Source organism: Armigeres subalbatus, chromosome 3, assembly GCF_024139115.2.
Source record: "Armigeres subalbatus isolate Guangzhou_Male chromosome 3, GZ_Asu_2, whole genome shotgun sequence".
Taxonomy (NCBI): Eukaryota; Metazoa; Arthropoda; class Insecta; order Diptera; family Culicidae; genus Armigeres; species Armigeres subalbatus.
In genome coordinates, this window is record NC_085141.1 from 165,020,579 (window position 1) to 165,042,071 (window position 21,493).

At 37.9% G+C, this 21,493-nt stretch overlaps 2 protein-coding genes across 5 annotated transcripts in view; one reads left to right on the top strand and one right to left on the bottom strand.

Annotated features, from left to right (window-relative positions):
• Positions 1-406: 406 nt before the first annotated feature.
• On the top strand, positions 407-2,775 carry LOC134228065 (uncharacterized). Of its 2 annotated transcripts, none has more exons than XM_062709837.1 (3): positions 407-622; positions 2,112-2,228; positions 2,312-2,775. In XM_062709837.1, the coding sequence occupies exons 2-3, from the start codon at positions 2,118-2,120 to the stop codon at positions 2,537-2,539; spliced, it is 339 nt and encodes a 112-aa protein (XP_062565821.1). In that variant the 5' UTR covers positions 407-622; positions 2,112-2,117; the 3' UTR covers positions 2,540-2,775. The 2 variants fall into 2 exon arrangements, with proteins under 2 accessions (XP_062565821.1, XP_062565820.1); XM_062709836.1 differs by having other exon boundaries at positions 411-627.
• A 7,803-nt stretch (positions 2,776-10,578) lies between these two features.
• Positions 10,579-21,493, bottom strand: part of LOC134220718 (uncharacterized) — a 62,121-nt gene continuing 51,206 nt past the window's right edge. For all 3 annotated transcript variants that reach the window (XM_062699818.1, XM_062699819.1, XM_062699820.1), the window contains exons 2-4: positions 20,659-20,782; positions 20,073-20,527; positions 10,579-11,676 (exon numbers count right to left, since the gene is read on the bottom strand). In XM_062699818.1, coding sequence (XP_062555802.1) covers positions 11,236-11,676; positions 20,073-20,527; positions 20,659-20,698 — 936 coding nt within the window. In that variant the 5' untranslated portion in view covers positions 20,699-20,782 and the 3' untranslated portion in view covers positions 10,579-11,235. The remainder of the gene's footprint in view (positions 11,677-20,072; positions 20,528-20,658; positions 20,783-21,493) is intronic.

Below are 21,493 nucleotides of genomic sequence, written 5' to 3' on the forward strand. Positions count from 1 at the left end.
GGGTGAAATAGGCAATCCGAACGAAAATTTGTTCTGCATTTCCTGGAATCAATGATATCAAGATCCGCAGTTTTAAAACATAAACTAATTATAGATAATGTACCTTAAATTGGAAACTGACTTGACACATTCTCTTTTTCCCCATTCTCCCCATATCATACATGACCCGTCCTAATCACGACCAGTACTCGCCTTTTACCGATTGATCCATGACGTCAACAACAGGAACGGGTCTTAGAGGAAACTCCGCAGCTCAGTTCATGACGATGCCGGCACAAGCCGCAGGTTTGTGTTAATCTCGAGATTGTTGCCTTAGTATACACTACTACAATTATATCAAACAATTGAACGACGATCAGACTAGACGCCACCGATGCGACGCGACTGTTACTAACAGCATATCGATTGCTATGGCCAGGGACCTGAAATGGAGGCGTGTGTTTCTTAGTGTAATCACAGAAGCGGTTAGTGCAGCTCGACGGCCCTGTTTTTGCTAAATAGAGCACGTACGATATATAAGAACGTGAGCGCGGTTTCGTCAGCAGCTAGTTTGTACTCTCGTTCTGAACCGTTAACAAAAGGGATAATTTAATCGACACCGTGATAAGCACCGAACTGTCTGGTAGGGTAAGTGGGTGGCTGATATCAATTGTAACAACGTGTGATAACAATCGAAACCATCTGGAGATGAACTGCTGTTTTAGTGGTGAAATATGGAGGAAATCGTCAAAATATACGAAAGACTTGAATGCCAAATAAGTGATGAACAATTAATGACATGATAAGAAACAATGTTTCGAATACACAGAGCTTCTAACGTTGGATTGAGAATAAGAATGTTGCCCGAATAGAGCTTTTCCTAAGTGAAGTGATTTAGTTCTAATAATCGAAACTAATGTGAAACATTGAACATTATGCTAGAAGAAACATGTGTACGAGGATGTACTTTCCGTTTGAGTTTAAGTTCAAGTTTAAATCAACTAAAGCAATTACATTCTTGTCAAGTAGCGTACTAGTTGCCATTTGCAGTATGACAATGTAGTGTTTTGCAAATAAAGCATTTGTTGACAGCAATTTCATGCAGCAATCAATCAATCCCGTACAGTGACAACAAACGAGAAATAAGCGATAGGATTTCCTTGTATGAAATTGCGTGGAATGTGTCCTTGCGTTTGGTATTTGCGGTGCACAAACGTTGCTGATTGCAAGGAGATACTTACAATATATGTCACATGTATATTTCTATCAAGTGCTCCTCGATTTTGTATAGGGTTTTCAGTATTTACAGTGTGATTATCATTTCAATCATTTTGCGCACGTAATCGCCGAATAATATGAAAATTATGCTTAAATCATTATTTTTTTCGATAGCTTTGCAAAATGTCTTTTTCTCCCTTAGACACTTGTTTATAAGTCTGTCTATCTTTCTTCATCAAAGGAAATTCCGACTTTTTTATACACGTTTCTATTACAAGTCTATGATCGATCGTTTTTTAATAACGATTTATTTACCTTTTTTCCTTTTATTCTTCCTCCTTTTCTTTTCTTTAATCGGTCTACATTCAACTAAAACTTTTCAACTTAGTGTTTTATTGGCTTTTTCACAATTATTCATTTAAAGCTTTTCTATGCTTGCTATTGCATGAATGTGTACCTTCAGTGGGCTAAATACTTAATAGTCCGCTACAAACATGTCCGGACCTATAAAGTGACGTTATGTCAAAGATATGCCAAATTGATAACAATTGATATTTATCATCGTTATACGATATATAATACATAGATTTTATAAATTCAGATGACTTCAAATGATTCGATTAGTTGACTTGCCCAATCTCAACCTCCCATTACAGCAACAACGGTAGCCATTCCTTGCGCGCTGCTTCACGCTTAGAAGCTCATGAATCTAAATTTGTTGCACTATAAGCCGATGTTGTCTAACACACAAGCCGCCATCGATCGCTGGCTATTTTCAACCCGAGCGTATTTCGAATAACTTTGAACACAATATTAAATCATTTGGTTTTACGCTAACAAACGCTATCGTATTACGCAACATCCAATTAATTTCTCCACCTACTCGGTACTAATTGGCGATCTTCTCCTTTCAGCTCAAAATGAACGCACTCATCTTGACTTTCGCTCTCCTCTGCGCCGGCGCTTCCGCCCAAATTTATCTGAATCAACCGATCGCCTTAGCTTTGCAACATCAACCAATCCAGCAAGAGGTAGGCAAATCGATGCTGATTGTGCACCGCGAATTAAAACCAAATGTCCGTTATTATGAATTTTCCTCCGTCTATTTGTTTAGCGCTCTTTGGCACATCCGGCTGTGGTGGAAAATGCATTGAATGAGGCCCAGTACCCGCCAGAGTTCCGAAGCAAAATTTACGACAACCCACACGTCGCCGAGGCGCTGGCTAAGGAGTCATGGTTTGGTGATAAGGAAATGCCAGTTTTTGACCGAGCCGCCGACAAAATTCCCCGTGAGCGTATTGCGAAGATCTTCAAAAATGCCGGATATATTCGTCGACGTTAAATGCATTGATGAGGAAACAGAAGCAGACTGAACCGACTTCGAAACGTGAAAATGGAAAATGAATGCTTGTCTTTGAAATGCACGATGCTGCAGTTGTTGTTGCCTGCCACCTTGTAAATATAGGATAGAAGTTGTTCCTGATTTTAGCTTAGTATTTAAATGCCTGTGTAACTGTTATTATTTATATGTACAAAATAAAGTAATTTATTGGATATAGAAATATACTTCAAACTTAATTGGCTTACTCTACAAGACACAACCTAATGATCACATGGGGATTTTCTCCGATATGATGTATGGGACTTGGGAGATCTTAACGGCATTCACTTTCGTTTACATTCCATCCGACCATCAATCAAATTCCATTAAAATGTGAAAAAATCAAATTTCTGAAAAATTTGACATTGATGTCTGAACAGTTGGAAACACACAATGGTTAAGGAGTTGTATAATATCATGGACAATTTTAAAACTCTATATTTTTTTGTTTTTAGGACGCAGTAAGTAGTAAATGCTGTGTTATTAGGATGCAAAAAAACTGTTTTAAACTTAAAACCCAGGTTGATCCACCTGACGGCGATGATGCCTTTCTCGTGCATCGTAAAATGTATTGAAAAAATCACATAAGAAACGTCAAAAAAGCACTTTAGAGAAATAAATCGATTTTTTCAATCATTTTATATGTTTTTGCATTAATTACAATGCATTGCCACCAACGAGTTAGATTTTTTTTTGAAAAAAAAACAATGATTTTTCAATTATTCCGAAACGCAGTTTCCGATCGTGCCAATTTGCAATAGCAGCAGTTCTCATCCTGGGGTACATGTACTCCCGGGGGTACCTTCGTTGACCGCAGGGGGTACCTCGGACGAAAATGCATAATGGCGGACGTATTACAATTGCAATAAAAAATATTGGTAATGTTGTAATAATTGTATAAATTTATATTGCAAGGCTTTGTATTGTACATAGCAATCAGTAAATCAAAACATATTTAATCATGTCCACCATAGCTAACACAATGCATGAAGGGCGTTGGTCAAAAGATCAAAATAATCTTCAAAAGCTACTTGATAGAAACAAAATTATGAAATATGTTGAGAAGCCTAAGGCATAAAGACTTTAAAAAAATACGCTACGCGGTTCGAAAGCCTCCTTCCAAGCCCCCTTTTAAGAGGCTTGAAAACCTCCTTTCGAGGGGCTCTGAATTCTTCTTTCATCCAGCCCCCTTTCAAGTGGCTCAGAAACCCAATCGAGGGACTCGGAAGTCTTCTTGATCAAAGCCTCCTTTCAAGAGGCACGAAAGACCGCTTTCATCAGGCTCGAAAACCTTCTTTCGAGGGGCTGAGAGTTCTTCTTTCAACCAGACCCTTTCAAGTGGTTCAGAAGCCTCTTTCCAAAAGAGTCGGAAGCCCACTTTCAAGAGACTCGGATAATGCTAAGTTCCAAAAAGTGTGTCTACACAATTTATACACATACACACTACACACACATACACGAACAGACATCACCTCAGTTTGTCGATCTGCGTCGACACAATGGTCTGAGTTATATAACACTATGGGTCTCCGGGCCTTCTATAAAAAGCTCATTTTTGGAGTATAGCCTTTCGGTACAACTTTGTTGTACGAGAAAGGCAAAAAGCGTAATATTATGAATGATATTTATTAGGCTCTTTTAGTGGATTGTCTTCCCTTTCATAAGACGAGTCCATTTAATTCCACCATGTTGAGGTCGAAATACGAATCTGTTAAGATGGCAACGTGGTAGAATTGAATGGAATAGCACTAACTCGTCTTATGACATGTATTACTATGATTGTAACTTGTATAAAATTAGTTATTAATATTTTTGTAATCAGCTCGAAAATGAAAAAAAAATCAAAAGTCATTCGCAATGTGCAATTTATTTTTGGCAAAACGTAATTTTATGTTGGTTATAGTTTTTAAGTAGATTTAGATATAAGTTTTCTGCCGGCAGCACTAGACTTGTTTTCTACTAACTGTATTCTATTCTATCAGATTTCAAAACATTGAGAGGTGCCAATAATGAGAAAAGAGGAGTGGAACAGACAAGTAAAGTTCAATAGGTAAGGATATCGCAGTAACTGAAGAACATTTATGTTATATTTGTCTGTAAGTCATTATAAAGCCTCAAGACACCAGCAACCGTAAAGTAATATTATGAGCATGATCAAAATAATTATTATAATAAATATAAAAAGTACAATGATATGGAAATGCTAATATCATCTTCCAAACTTGGACGTACATGTTCATGATAGAATTAGAGGCGAAAGTATAGAATAGATAGTTCCGTTAGGATACGGCAGGCATGAAGAATGTTTTTATAGAAGTCGATTTGAAAGCGAGCGGAGGGCAATATTTGTGATGGCACATATCACACGACCTTCCTTCTGTCAAGCTCCCGTATGAAGGGGGAGGGAAGAATATCAGTGTGGAAGCTGATATATCTTCACTGGCAAAAGGAAGGTGGTTTGACTTGCTCATATGCCATCGCGTGCGGAAGGATTTTCTATCGACGAGTACTGTCTCCGAATTTCTAATATGACATCAGCATTTAGTCGAATAGGATTTTTATTGCACAGTTATGTTTTCTCATTGCGTCCGTCTCGTCGCAACCAACTTAGCTGCCTATAAAAAGTACACTAATTAGATGTTTAAGAAATTAGATATATCACGCTTCATGTAATTTTTTTTAGATGCTTACAATGACCCATTTGTTACTTTACGACGTAAATCCCTTTTTTTGCAGTGGAACTATTGGTACCCATGTCGTTCAGTTGAACCGCAGATTGAACCATTCAATTGTTGTCATGTTGTTGATTTCATGAAGCCTGGAGTTCTGTTGGCACAGGGTCTTGCTTGCTGTCCTCCACATTCGGTTTTGATTCTGTGGAACGGCCGTTAAGCAGTTGCAAAATACGAAGCAGTATGCATCATTGCTTAGCTTTCTCTTCCATTTACATTATTACAAAATTTTGGCAAGAAAGGTCTAAAAATCAGGGATAAATAATATTGGAAATGATATGACGGATCTAAAGAACACTTCCATCGTTTTTTTTTCTTATTGTCTTTATTAATGATGTTTTCGGTCCTAGACACTTCCATCGTCAACCAAGGCACAATTGATTGTTCAGAGCTACTGTATGGCCCAAAAACCAGGACTTATATACACGCAAAAAAAAAGCGTTCATGAATTCGTGAACTAACAAGTTCACGGTGTATTTTTTCGTGAACAACAGCCACGAATTCGGGAACACAGTCACGTTTTCTGGAACGTTCTGGAAAACGTGACTGGTGTTCCCGAATCCATGAATTAAATCACGGTGTATTTTTGCTGGTTCACGAATTCGGGAACGTTTTTTTGCGTGTATCGAGCAATGCTAACTGCCCATTTCTGGTGGATGGGCGCCATTTCTCGGATGTTATCGATGTGCGGACATTCAGATGTCCGAACATTGACTCTGATTACTACCTCGTTGTCAGTAAAATTCGATCACGGTTGCCAACTGTATCGAACGAAAGATCACAGCGATTGTCGGCGGAAGGAGTATCGGCTGAGTACCGCCAGAAGCTCGACGAACGGATAAGTGCAATCAACGTTAGCGGCAACATCAACGATCTATGGGAGTCGATCCATGGAGCGGTGAGCACAACATCACGGGAAGTGGTAGGCCCTGCACAGAGGCGACCCAGGACGGAGAGTGACAGACGAGAAGAACGTTGCCAGAAGCCGGATGTTAATGTCGGGTACCCGATCGAATAGAGATTGGTACAATGAAGCCCACCGCAACTCACCACAGGAAGAAGAAAGCATATGAAGAACAAGTGATTAGCGAGGCGCAGGAAAAAATGGAACAGAACGATATGAGAAGGTTTTATGAGTTTGTCAATGACGTGCGGAGAAAAACAGCGCCATCTCCCGTCATGTGCAACAACCACCAAGGGAATTTGCTGACAGATAAAACCGAAGTGGCTGCCAGGTGGAAGCAACACTTCGAGACTTTGATGAATAGTGGAAGTGACGGTGCATCGGTGAACAGAATAAATATTAGCGACGATGGACAAGCTGTGGAGTCGCCACACTAGATGAGGATAAAAAGGCTAAAGAGCTGAAAAACAATAAGGCTGCGGAGAAGGACCAGCTCCCGGCTGAACTTCTCAAATTTGGCAGTGAGCAGCTTTATGAAGTTCTGCACATTATTATGTCGAAAATATAGGAAGACGGGGAAATGCCTGCTAGCTGGTTGGACGTCCTCATTTGCCCCATCTTTGAGAAAGGGTACAGACTGGAGTAGTGGACGTCATAATTGAATCGTCCCTTAAAAATTGATTTTTTCCACTTTACAATATGTCTTTGCAAGAGCTATAGTAAAAGTTCTATTGAAAAACTTTGCCGGAGACATCAAGTTCGTAATTTCATAACTTTTGGAGATTTATTGCTTTTTATGCCAACAAGCTTTAAACATGTTCGACGAATAAGCATACTACCATATGGAGACGCATGGTGCATTGGTTCATCAACTCCTTGTGAATGTAGATTGATTTCTGCTTTGCATAGTAGGAAATGGTTTTCGATTAAACATTCCTTACATTCTCTTACATTTCTACAGTTCATGTATTTAATAAAAATTCATGAGTTCAATCAAAGTTAACCACCCGACTTGGACATTAATTAACAATGTTGTGAAAACATATATGTGAATATGTACATGATGTGGTAGATATTGATTTGAAAAATGTATTGGAGGTAACCACTTTCCCTTCGATGGGACTCGAACCCACGACCCTCAGTACGCTAGACAGGTGCTTTAACCAACTAAGCTACGAAGAACCTCCGTCGGCAATCGCAACCTAGCGGGTATTGAATGAGCTCGAGATTCCCAAAATGGACGCATAGTCAAATCACTCGCAATCCATTTTTCAAGCCAACACTTCCACATGTGTATAGTACACGTTCACATTAGAGGAGCGTGAGTATTAAGAATGTCGTCAAGCTCAGACACCCGATTGGCAAATAGCTCACACAACCTCACTTGATCAGTACAGTTGCTGATGGAAAATATGTGTAGCCGCCAGACATTTATTTTTTGAAGAATTTTTCAGATTTATATATCAATCGACTCGAAAAATCGCCACCAATTTGTTTTGTTGAATCTTTTGATTATCAACAAACAAGGTTATCGGACCATTTCACAGTGGCAAATTTTTTATCGTGATTTTCGTGAAACCCATATTTTTTAATTTAACCTATATGTATATTGAATGAGCTAGTTCCAAAATGTTTTGATTGTAGCTTGTAAATTTATTTTTTGGTGTCTTTTTCGTTTCGTAAAGTGTCTCCCGAACAAATATGTATGGGAAAATTAAATTTGGCTAAACTTTTTTGGGAAAGATTCGAAAGGATATGTTTTTGCGGAGACCAAAGTACGTACGACGTCCTGCCATGATGCGTTTTAGAATTTCTTTGCTGGTATCGTTATCGGCAGTACCAGTGAGCCCAAGTACACGAATTATTCAACCACCTCGATTTCGTCACCACCGATAGAAACTCATGGTGGGTGGTTTACATTGACCTCTCTTGAGCCTCTTCATTGGAGCCATTGAAGGGGATTCCTATTAGTTTCAAATATCATCGATTTTGTTGCCAAATTAGTTTCAAATATCATCGATATTTATGTTGCCAAAATCAAATGTTTTCTCATGATATATCACATTTCTTCACTAATTGTGACACTAGACAATTTTTTTTATTGAAATCTAAGCATTACATTTTTTACGACGGTTGCGGTGTCTAACCTATTTTTACGAGAATTTTTAAATTTGAGCACTTTCCTTGAAAACAAATTTCTACGCGACTTTTTTCATCGATTCAGGGCTCTAACCTGTTTTTTACAAGGACTATGAGATTCACGAAAACTATGCCTAAAACAGTGGCCGAAATCGAATGTTGTATTTTTTTGTAGAATTGAATATTATTTTCACGGCAATCAATAAATATCAAAGTTCACAGTCCAACTCTCAATAAATCAACCGAAATCTTTATAAAAGTTCAATTAATCATCGTATAATGTTCTGTGGAATTGATCTTTAACATATCAACAACTTTTGTTGAAATTCTGAGCTCAATCGAGCATACCGAACAAATTTCTGGAACGAAAGAGTGATGGAGGCAAATTTTCATATGAATTTGGGCTGGAACCTTCATGCAAACTTCAAATCAAATGCGCCAGCTAATGGAACAAGCGATTGAGTTGAAAATGTCCGAGAATGATTTTCTCACCCAAAGGCACAATCCTCGGGGGCTCCGAAGAAATCGACATCTTTTTTTCTCCCTATACAAGGCTGGACCAGTCTAATCTCCTAGATAATTTTTTGCTAGCTATGGTGAAGGATTGCCAATACGGAGATGGTGAGTTCGGTTCTCTATCCAGTCAAGGATGTTTTCGGGTGGGAAACCGTCTCGACTCCCTGGGCATAGTGCATCCTATGTACTGTCCACACAAGATACTCACTCATGGCAGGCATAGACAAGCTTTCAATTAATAACTGAGAAAATGCTAATAGAATATGTGCAGGCCAAAGTTCCAGTTGGAATGTAGAGCCACAGAAGAAGAAAATTGAAGTAAATATACTGATATCGAGGCAACTTCAAAATTTGCAGTAAAATTTGTAATTTGAATTTTATCTGCAATAGTGTTAGTACGAAAAACAGAATCATAATCATTGCTATATTGATATAAGCTACCCCTGGGGCCTTTCTTATCCTAGCGATGTAAGACGCGCAGCTACAAAGCAAGACCTTGCTGAGAGTGGCTGGTTTAGGTAATTTTCGGTTTGGAAATCGCATCGACTTCCCTGGGCATTAAAGTATCATCGGTTTAGCATCACGATATACGAATGTAAAAATGATAACTCAGCTTAGAAACCTCGCAGTTATTAAGTGTTGAAGTGCTTAATGAACACTAAACTGCGAGGAAGCAATGTCCCAGTAGCGGGATGTAATGCCAACAAAGAATATACTGTACTGTCGATTGCTTGTGTTTCACACAAAATTTTAGCTCACTGACAGAATCGGCCAAGGCGTGATGTGTGATTTGTGTAGCATACCGTGAGAGCCATTTTTGCAAGTTGTTATGACAAAGGAATAGTTTCCGGGGCTATGCTTTATGGTACACATTATCTGGTGGTTGACTACTGAAGTTTGGCATTCTTTCGGTGATAGTAGTAACAAATACTTTTTTGCTCCTACATCCGACGTTCAGGTTGGAAGACTCCGACACCTTGCTCGATCGCAGGGCTATAACGACGTCACGTCTATGGCATCAAAGATCAGCAAGCACTTCTGGGTTGGGAAGGCTAGGCTTCCAAAACTACTGGATGTGCATTCTGAGGTGAACTCAGTAGATTACTGTCGAGTAGGTGGTTACCCGAGCAAAGTTTGAAATCAAATTGATTACTTGTTAGGATGTTGTGTAACTTAGGGTGATGTCTTTTTGGTCGTTTTAACAATTAAAATAAATTATAGCAAATAGCAAAAAAAAAAACTAACTGAGAGTCTGTGACATCAAATAATTTTTTTCCAGCTATCGATGCGAACAAGCCGAAAACTTGTTTTGATGTTGATTTTATAGATAATAGAATAAGTAATCAGTTTGATGTCATGTCATACAATTTGAAAATCTACAGTTAGTAAATATGTAATCAATCAAAATTCATGAAGATTAAAATGTGAAAATAAATTATGATCTTAATTTGATGCCAACATATTTTGTTTTCTGTTTGCTTTATCCATGATGTCAGACTGTGTGTGGGTAGCGTATAGTGAAAATTGATGAGAAGGCGGAAGTTCATAGATGGTTGCTTACTTACCTGTATTGGAGAGGTGGAAGACCCCGAAACCGAATCTTTTGATTTTTCCGAAGCAGATTATCCAGTTATCAACAAAAATGAAAGCTCAAACGATGGACAAGAGAGTGGAGACGTCATCAAAATGTGGTAATAATATAAGAAGAATTGAATGAAATCAATGGAATCTCTTTCATGACCTACACTTTATTTGATTTTTGGAAAGCATGAAGCATTTTCTATAATAATAAGATATTAAAATTATTTACCGAAATCATTCAGAATCAATTTTGGAATAAATAATCTAGGTAGAGTACTGTACGGTAAAGTTTTACTTGGTTCACGGTGCATGCTTGAAGGCTTGCCAAATTTTTCTGTCAATAAATATACAAAGTGTCTTAAAACTAATGTGGTTTAGGTAAATGTTCACCATATTTAGTTAACGGCCTAAGGAATGTAAAATCATAACAGATTATTACTACTATATAGGTACTGGACGAATTAATCGAAAGGTCTCGAGTTTACGCTAATAATATAATGTGAGACAAATTCTCGCGATTTTAGTTTAATCTGCCTTTGAACAACTCATGTCGACTGTTGTTGTGAAAATATCCTTTTCTCTCTAGTCACGCTCAGTATGTGCACAAGACCCAATAATTTTCACTTAATTGGGCTACAACCATAATTGTTGACTCATCAATCGACGAATCGGTAATTACGGAACTCTTTTCATGGTATAATTAAACGTTTAAGTAAATTTCTTCTCGCTTCTATTAAAACATAGAGAGGTCACTCCGCTTGTTTGAAACAGTCACTCGTATTTCCTTATTTGTACCCTGGGTAGTTGTATGTCTGAACTGGAGGCTTGAAATCGTTATATTTGTGATTATTGGGTGGGACGTCCTGCTCGGTGCTGTTGATGTCGTCTCCTTCTTGAATTGGACCTTGGATTGGTTTGAAAGCTTTAGCCTGGATTTGATGCTGGTGTCCCTGGATTTGATGCTGTGAATGTTCGATCGCGACTGTTCCACTACGATGGGTGATGGCAGCATGGGCGGCAGCTTCCGCAGCGTTGTTCTGCGCTTCTTGGGCCGATGAAGCTGCCTTGTGGGCGGCCTCCTGTGTAGCTTCAAAGTCGACACGTGCCGCGTTCAGCTGTTCTTCTATGTTCTCTACACGTGCCTTGGCAGAGCCAACCATCTGCGTTTGCGATGCAAGTTCGGCAGCAGCTTCACTGGCTGCCTGTTGTGCATGCTCCGAAGCGACCTGCGGATAGACAAATCCAAACATAAAATCATCTCGTTCTGTACAATGTAGGGGTAAGAAGCAAAACTAGAGCAATTTTGTCAAAGAAGCGAGAACCAGGCGATATGCATTACATCTCATTTACATGAAGTCAAATCGGCCACTACTGTAGTCCAGTCCAGAGTTTAGATAATATCCTGGGAATGTACTTATTGTCAAACTGCAAATGTTTCGGCGATTAGGGCCAACTGTAAATAAACGAGTTGATTTGAATTCAATTACATGCATTACAAGTAATACCAAGCGAATTACAAATGCCTCCGCGACGATATGCATAACGACGTTAGGCAAAGATACATTAGGCATAATGAACGTTAGGCATAATGGACGATATGCATTCTATGCGTTAGCCATTGGCTGTTCTTTAGGGCATTTTATGCCTAACGTACATTATGCCTATCTTCCGTTATACCTAACGTATTCATGCCTAACGGAGTATACCCATAGACCAATGCAAGATCTTGACTTAACCTCACTTATTTGACAGTTCACAGAGCTTGTTTACAGGGTTTTAGAATTAAAATCGATCAGTCGGAAATAAAATTCCGTAATTTTCGCTCAAAATCATTTTGATCCGAATATTCTATAGATACTATAGTGATATGCTTTTATTCCTACCATAAATCAATCACGAAAGACATCAATATTCTTAATTAATCGCAAAGCAGTTTTTCCGGAAGCTGCTCCAGAGACTAAGTCCCTGTAAACAAGCTCTGTGAACTGTCAACCTACGTCATCTTGCACTGGTCCATTACTAATTTCTCGCCCTTACTTTCAATATTCACTATATCAATACATTACATCTGTATTTCAATTTCTTTATTCCATAGAACTATCCACAAACTTGAATTAAGTCTAAAAAAAACCCAGATTAATCCACCTACAGTGAGATTTTGACCCTTCCTTAATTAAAAGGAAATATTTTCAGACTTAAAACTACATGGTAACATGGATGGTTAGAAACTATCGTAACGCTGGCAGCATGTATACTCGTAATTTCCAGAGACCTTGATATTAATTAATTCAGAACTAACTTAATTAGTCATTGATCTGAACGAAACTCAATAGCGTTCAATAATAACATATATTTTGCCTTATGGCTGCCTAATTTTGTAAAACTAATGATGTTTAATACCTTAAAAATGAGCGAGATTTATATGTCAGTAAATTTTAGAATTTGCACACATACGCACACATACATGCATATAAGTGGTCTATTAGTATCTCAAAACATGCTCACATTTGTTATCTAGCTTTCACTAAAGAAATTTTTGAAATCCCTTCAAATTTTTACGTTTTTGCTTTTCTGAGAAGGTTTTGTGGTACATGCTTTAATCTGTTCCTCAATTAAAATCAATTGTTTCTTTGAAACAAATCCGAAAAATAAGCATATTTTCATATCATATCACTTGTTGTAATTATATTTTCAATATTAAAGTGAATTTGTTTCAATTGCCATACATTTTATTTCATAATTCAAGAGGTTTATTGATAGATTAATACATAACACGCCTGCGTAACGCATACAAAGTGAAATTATAGACACTTCCGAAGGAAGGGTCAAAAACGGCAAAATAGAGCAAACTCGCTGGTTTCCCCAGCAGTGTTTTTTTTCAAGTGAGGACCCTTGGGAAAAAAAACAATGATTTTTCAATAGTTCCGAAATGCAATGTCCGATCGGGCCAGTTTTCAATATCAAACAATGGGACCGCATTTCCCGTCTTTTTTGTCTTGACATAGTCTTTTTTGAAAACAGAAAACATGTGCGACATCTTCCATTCATCAGGAAACTTTCCCACAGACAAACAGACATAACACTCGTCAAACTTCCATCGTTCACTGATTTACTGGGCAATTCAAATAATCATTAGTTGGCTAATCGATCACACGTGGTGCGCGCATCGTTTTTGCTCGAGTTTGACGTTTGCTCACTACCGCTATCTGGTTCGTGATTTACCCAACTAACTGAAATCAACAGATGTCGTTAGTGTTTGAACGACGATGAATTTGATGAGTAAATGTTCAATGTGTTATGTCTGTTTGTCTGTGACTTTCCCTCGTAGAGCGAGAGCCTGGCTAAGCGGGTAACCAGCGAATTAGAACAAGTCTTCAGTAAGAAAGACTGGATACCATCCGGGCCAGCAGTGATCCAGCTTTTCAATTTTCTGATGGCTGTCAGAGCGGTTTGCTCATCGATTATAAATGCATCGACTTGCTCATCTCTCCACAAACAAAGTAGACGAAACCCGTTTAAAAAATTGAGATTATGTTATTAGTGTTGCTTTTAAAAGAATGCTATCTATGCCGTTTTTTATTTTCCATTGATCGACTTTTCTTAGGGTAATAACAGTTAATGACAGCAGGTGCTTCTCCGGGATATCTGCTTATTCCGGAGGCATTAAAATTTGTCCAATTTCATTAGTGAATTGCACTGAATTAGTAACCTTATAGGCAAGTATTTCCTGAAAATCAGGTCACGTCAATAAAATGAAGCGCAGGAACAGACATTCTAATTTTTAGATTTAGCTCATTTTTTTTTCAAATCTGCTTTACAACATATTTTTCAATCAATTGATTCTTTTCGAAAAATTAAGAATAATTAAATAATTCTGAATATTTCTGAATATTTTCCACTGTAAAGAAAACGACGGCATGATAAAATAATTTATAAAAGAACAGAACAAAATCGAGCTTAAGGTGGTTATACAACAATGCAACAAATCGGCCATCTTGGAAACCACTTGCTTTTTTCAATCATTTTTTAAGGTGAAGGTGGGTTGAGTACCAAAACAAAGCTTTGATAGTATTGGTACAGTAAAAACTTTCATATACTGTAGTAGTATTGGTGTCGTATTTATAAAAAAACAAAGAATATTAGTAGGGTGGTTCAAAAAACGACCCAGCACCATCACGCTCACTCGATTCCGTCCCATGCTCCGAGTGTCCTAAAAAAACCGATTTGAACAAAAACTGGTTGAGCGCAAGCCGGTTCAAGTTTGTATGAAAACTAGAATGGGAAACTAAACCTTTTATTACACTGATTACGGCGCTTTCCCTCCAAACGCTGGCGAAAAGAGAACCCACATTGCTGAAAGCAACATTCCAGAGACTTCAGTGAACGAAAACCGCACCGCAGGAAAGATCCATTAATTACGTAACGCAAATATAGCATTTTATACTCACCCGTATGTCACACTTTTTGTATGAAGTATCTGCCCCTGGTACGATAGTGTAGACTAGACTAGACTAGAAGTATCTGCCCCTGGTGCGATAGATATCACAGACAAATTCTGGGTATTTTGTTGAATTGCACGTTTCACTGATGCCTTCTGAGAAGCCTAATTATCATGCGAAAGAATCGCAACCTCGATTAAAATCGACTCCCAACTATTGGAACGACCATTCAATATGGATTGTCTATGGAGTTGAAGCTCTTAAATATTTCATCCCGTCATATGGTCTCCCCCCTCGCCATCGCCCAATGACGGAGTGCCAGAATCAGAATAATGTTAAATTCAACCTCGCCATACCAACTGTCATACAAACCTGAAACGACCTGCGCACAGTAAGCCTATTCAAACCAGTCCAAATCATTGGATGACACCCAAATTATAAATCATAATCAACTGAGCGTGGCGAAGCAAAATTATTTTTTGAGCCACCCTACTTATTAGTTTGCTGCTGCCGGTGCCGGTGCACCGCGGTGTTTACATTCGCCCCGCGATCAGTTTTTTATCGTTTTTTTCGGGCAAATCTAGCAGTTTATACTAAGTTTTCGGTTCAAATAAGTGACTGATTTCAAAAGTGGTGTTTAATTTGCATTCTATCAACATTTCGGGCTGCTCATGTGCGGAGAAGTGAATAAAAACTTGATTTTTCCAATGCCCTTTGAGAAGAAGTGAAGTGCAGTGATGAACCCAACAAATCGCGGACGTCTATTAAATTGGCACGAAACTGCTAATTTATGCTACAATTCGAGCCGGAATACATAGGATTCATTGAAGAAACATGTTCATTATCACGGGAAGTAAGGAAATATGCTGTGAACAGGTTAGTAATTTGAATAATTAACTTTTGTTCGATGCTGTTCGATGCATTCGAATGTTGGTGGGAGAGGAGTGTGGGAGGTGTGGGGTTGGCCCGTGGAAGGTCCGGTGCCATATTGGCTGCCATCGTGGTACTCTTCCAACTATGTCCTTAAGAGCACGAATTGAGAAAACCATAACACGCATAGTGGTGATACAGTCGTTGAATCATTTGCTTACTAACGCTATATAATCGACTTTAGTTTCATCACTGTATGAAAAGTATAATGTCGTATTGTATCTGTTGAAGATGGGAGTGGAAAAACATGTGATGAATTCAAAATTCCACGGGACTGATTTTATAATACCCTTAAGGCAGTTTCAAACCAAAAATCAATTGACAAGATTTAGGAAGTGTGAGGCTACTTTTAGCGTCACTTAAACCAATTCCTATCAAAATGACTGTGAATTGAATAGATTTGAGTTTTATTCTCATGCGCCAACCATATTCAACCATATAATTAAAATTACATTTTATTTATGTTCTTTCCTTGTTGAGATTCTTGTTATTTTTATTCGCAGATTTTTTCCCACTAATATTCATGAAAAAGGGATTTGGCACGGGAAATTAATAATCCAACCCTTTTTGCTCTTTTCGGACATGTCTTTTGACATTTTTTCATAAAACTATTTTCTTCTCAGCTTTCTGAGTAGATGTCTAAGAGTAGAATAAAATAAAATTTAAAAATTCAACATTTTTTCAAATACTGAAAGATGCATAATTGTCTGTTCCTTCGTGTTTTTGTCGACGTCCCTTTAAAGAGTGAAGTATATTTGTAGTTTAGTATTTTTCCTCAACTAACTTAATACAATAGAAGGGCCACCAGCATGAATGATTGTTTCACCACCATGCATGATTCACTCTAAAATATTCCTAATTTCATATACGGAAAATGAAAATTAGGCCCATAAATTGTGAAATTTCCACAGCTCTTGAATTCTATCACAAAATTTTCTGACATGTCCCTTTCTGCAAGCGCGTTTGATCCGTTTTTTCACCGAAATGATCTGGTCAGCCTACTAATTATATATATATATATCTTTGGGTTGTTGATTTTTTTTTTCGGTGGAAAACGACACACACAATTCCCGTTTTTTAATAACGTTTCGGCTTACTCCATTCAGCCATCATCAGATCTGCGAAAATGTTTTATTAATTACTTTTAGTTAAATACAATTTTCTTTTTCACCCACTTACATTGAAAAAAACGTTTACATCCCACCAGTGTGGTCTAATAACTAACCCCCCTTTTACTCGATCTAACACTATCAGCTCCTATGTGTGTATTGCACCATGTGCGTCATCGTCGCTGCCGAGTGGACGTTCGCCTGTTCAACGATCGTATTTTGCACACTAGTGCGTTGTAGGCCGAGTCTATACCACCGCATTCTCGTTGCAGATTTACCGTCACGTCATTGCCCATCAACTTTATGTGGAAAGCCTCCGCGATTAACCTGCTCTCCTGGTTTTCGATTTGTTCCAATATAGTTGTGTTGTTGAAATCAAAATTGTGTCCGTCTGTCAAATGATGTTGCGCAAGACCCGTCCTCGACTCCTTCTTTCTTATGCTGGTTCTATGTTCGTTGATTCTCGTTTCCAACAGCCTACTAATTGTTGTCAAAGCTCATAGTATCAATAGCTAGAAGCTCATGAGTTTTATAATCTTTATATCGAAAATCGTACACGGAAAGAAATAGCCTTATAAGTTATGGCAAAAACCTATTCGAAAATACTTATACACTTTATTATGCCACCTAATAATTGATCCCATACAAAAAAGCAAAAAAAAAGTTAATTAAATGTATAAGTTTTGGAATGTATGTGGCGAATGCAATGTATAAGTTTTTTCTTAAACATATCATTAAGCGCCTACTTTGGCAAAAAAGTATTAGACATCTTAATAACAAATAACATTAGTTTTTTTATGCGTATGTTTGCCGAAAATTCAATTTCCCCTTATGAATCATATTTTAAACTTATGATTTACACAAATAATAATTGGGACACCAAATCATCAGCAGTTATTTTGAGCATTCTAAGTAATTTTGGCTGGGTGTATAATAGGGTGGTTCAAAAAATTGATTTTGCTCCACAGCACTCAACTGATTCTTTACCATGTTCTGAGTGTCCTCTGAAAATTTGAGCTCATTTGGATTAAAACTGATTTAGCACAAGCCGTTTCAAGTTTGCATGCAAATTAGTATGGGGAAATTTATTTTTTTCATTATACTGTTAATGACGTTTCCCCATTAAGCGCAGGTTAAAAGAAAACCTGCATAGCTAAAAGGAATACTCAACAGCTTTCACCTAACGAAAACCGCATGTTGATTTATCTCCCCAATAATTAGTAATCGATTTTAAGGCAGGTTGCGAATCTTTAGTCATGATCGATAAACTTCTTTGAGGGCATCACTGAAATGTGAAGTGCAGCATTGTAGCCTAAATTTGTGCTATCTTTCGCCTGTTGATGAGTTATGCAAATAGCTCCAGAAAACCACGGTATAGATTAAATTCGATTCCTAATTATTGGAACGATTAATTGAGATGCGGTTTTCACTGAGTGAAAGCTGTTGAGTATTCCTTTTAGCTATGTAGGTTTTCTTTTAACTTGCGCTTGATGGGGAAGCGTCATTAACAGTATAATGAATAAACAAATTTCCCCATAATTTGCATGCAAACTTGAAATCGCTTGTGCTAAATCAGTTTTAATCCAAATGAGCCCAAATTTTCAGAGGACACTCAGAACATGGTAAAGAATCAGATGAGCGCTGTGGAGCAAAATCAATTTTTTGAACCACCCTGGTATAATCATAAAAAAATTGTATTTGGCGTGTACAATTTTAACAGATTGAATTGACATTTCGAAAACTATTAGTTGTAGTCACTGATTTTTTTTTATTGTTAAAAGTTGTGAAAAATAAAAGAGCAGATTTTTTGCCAACTGTGTAGGACATCTTTGATCAGAGACCGCCAGTGACACGTCGGTTCGTTGGTTGGTGGGTACAGTCCGATTTATTTTGTTTTGCAAATGACTTTTACACTATATAGTAGGATCCCTAAAATACCAAAAACAATAAGTAGAGTATCAATGTAACGAGAAATATCGATTTTAATAAGGATTAGCATCTCACCCGGACTTTTCCTAGATTATGTAGGGTAAAATGCCCAATAGTGGACCCCCTACTAGCAAAATTTTGCTCTTCCTGGCATAAGGAGTGGACATTTTCAAAATATTATAAAATGTATCTAATATCAAGCTCTGCATCTCCTCTTCACGATACATACATAAAACGCTCGTAAAGTCGGACTAAATTTGCCCTATAGTAGACCCCCTGGGGGTCCATAATAGGAAATTGGTTCCCTATGGTCGACACTTCATTTGACTTTCATGTTTCGTTTCGGGACGTTCTTCTTCCCTATTATGGACCCTCCAAAATATTCCTATAATGGACACTCTCGTGTTTATTTTTTATAGAATTGTAAAAAATCATCTATTTTTACTTTCCATAGCATTTCCAATGCATGTAATCAAATCATAGAACTGTAACGTAGGTTCTCCCGATGGAATTTCATAGCAAAATGTTTCCATTGTGCTGTAATAATGAAAAAATGTCTGGAGGGTCCACCATTGGTTGGGGGTACACTATTGGGCACTTTATCCTATGTATATAGAATTTTTTAACGATCACTTTGTTCTTTTTCTGGGACAAAACATAAAAAAATACGTTGTTTCTGCTGATTATTTTTTTTTTAATTAAGTATTATTTCTAATAGGAATGTAGAGCTATGAAAAGATTAAAATATCCTTTGGAGGAAAAATACATTTTTTAGCTATAAAAAGGTAGTTCAGTTGTAAAGGCACAACAGTTCAATATGATTGACTGGGATTTATGAAAAACTATTATGTTGAACATAATTTACAAATCATAGCTGCAGCATTATAATACATCTTTCCGATCAATTTAAGATTGTGAAAGCAAAAGCAGCAGCAGAAAGCATATTTCTCCATCCAAGCAGTATGGCACTATATTAAATCAACTGGTAAGGGTTGAACATTAAACTTCAATGTTGTGTGAACAACAAAAAAACAGCGATGGACCAAATCGACCGAATACTGAAACGATTTTTAAACCACGCATTTTTCGTGTATCCATGCAGCATGCGTTATGTCATCCTGATTTATTCTCCCTTTCATCGACTCAATGCTTCAGAAGTCAAGCGATAAGACAAACACGGCCACGCGTAATTTAAGCTAAATGTTACTTGCTTACCTGAGCATTGTTCAGAGCCGCCGTTAGCACTTGCACATGGTTCAGCGCCTGTTGGGCAGCATGTTGCGCGGCTTTGGCTGAACGCTTGGCTTGCTGCAGTTGTTGAATCTCGGCATCCAGCGACTGATGCGCCTCCAGACTCTGCTGTTCCAGACCTTGCAGTAAAACTTGTTTTCCGTGAAGAGCAGCTTGTGCGGTGGCCGCGGCCTGAGCCGCTGCCTGGGCAAGAGTGTTTTGCGCGACATATGCAGCCTGTTTGGCTGCCGCATGTTGGTTGGCTACGGCCGATGTCGCCTGATCTGCCGAACCTTGCGCAATCGAACGCAGACCACTTCCGGCACTGTATCCCGACTTGGGTGAATACGAGCCTCCGTAGCCAGCATTGGATCCCGCCGAGTCATAGTCATACTCGAAATCTTTTCGTTTTTCAGCTTTGGATCGTGCCTCGATGACACCTGGTTGGGCAACAAACGTGAATGAGATTTAGTGATTTTCATTTACGGGTTAGCAGAAAAGCATCAGCTTTTTGCTAAATAACATAACTAACAACATGGTGGGAAAAGTTCAGGAAACCAGCGATACTCACCAATGCAAATCAGTAAAACCGCTGCAACTGCCACTTTCATTTTTCAAGCGCTGCGTTTTTTCCGCCACAAGAGGTGCCCAACGATGTAAGATTATTGGCCAGTACTTGAAAATTTGCCTCTTTGCTGAAACGATGGGAGATAATAAAAAACAAAAACGATAAATACTCACTGGCTCATCATGTGCTGACCTTTTTCGTGTAATAGTTATTGTATGTTGTTGAAATATACGGCAACCAGGTGTGAAAATAAGGAAAGTAAATCCCAATTACGACATTCGTCCAAAAAAAGTAACGCTATGCACGAGATGGAGATTATGGCATCGATGCTGTTATTGGCTTCCACCCGCGTAAACCATTTATTTGAATTGCGGTCAGTAATTTAACAATCAGTCTTACTGATTAGTTAACCATTCATCCCAAAATGATGTAACAACCATCGAAAGAGATCCATTGACCAACAGATTATATTAGGGTTGGTCTATGTGTATCATTGATATCATCCGAAACCACTGCACCAGTCGAATAATTTAACAGCATAATTTTATAGCCATTGAGAAAAGTCCTAATAAATATTGTGTTAGTAGAAATAAACGAATTACACAACAATATAAAGTTTTATTAATTTATATTCCTAATTGGTTCACATTCAATCATTGTGATTTGATTCTTTGCATTGACACATTATGCTTAATTGTTAAAGTCAAACGAAGGTCATTCGATATGACATACAAATTGGTGCGAATGCATAAATAGCAACTTGATTTTGCGAATTCGCGCTGCAACAACTGGCAAAAGTTTTGTGTCAGAGTGACGATGACTATAAATGATCACAAAT

What these genes read in the sequence shown, in the direction of transcription:
- LOC134228065 (XM_062709837.1), top strand. Translation starts at nt 2,118, where the DNA reads ATGAACGCACTCATCTTGACTTTCGCTCTCCTCTGCGCCGGCGCTTCC. An exon ending in ATCAACCAATCCAGCAAGAG is followed by an intron (nt 2,229 to 2,311) that starts GTAGGCAAATCG and finishes CTATTTGTTTAG; the next exon opens with CGCTCTTTGGCACATCCGGC.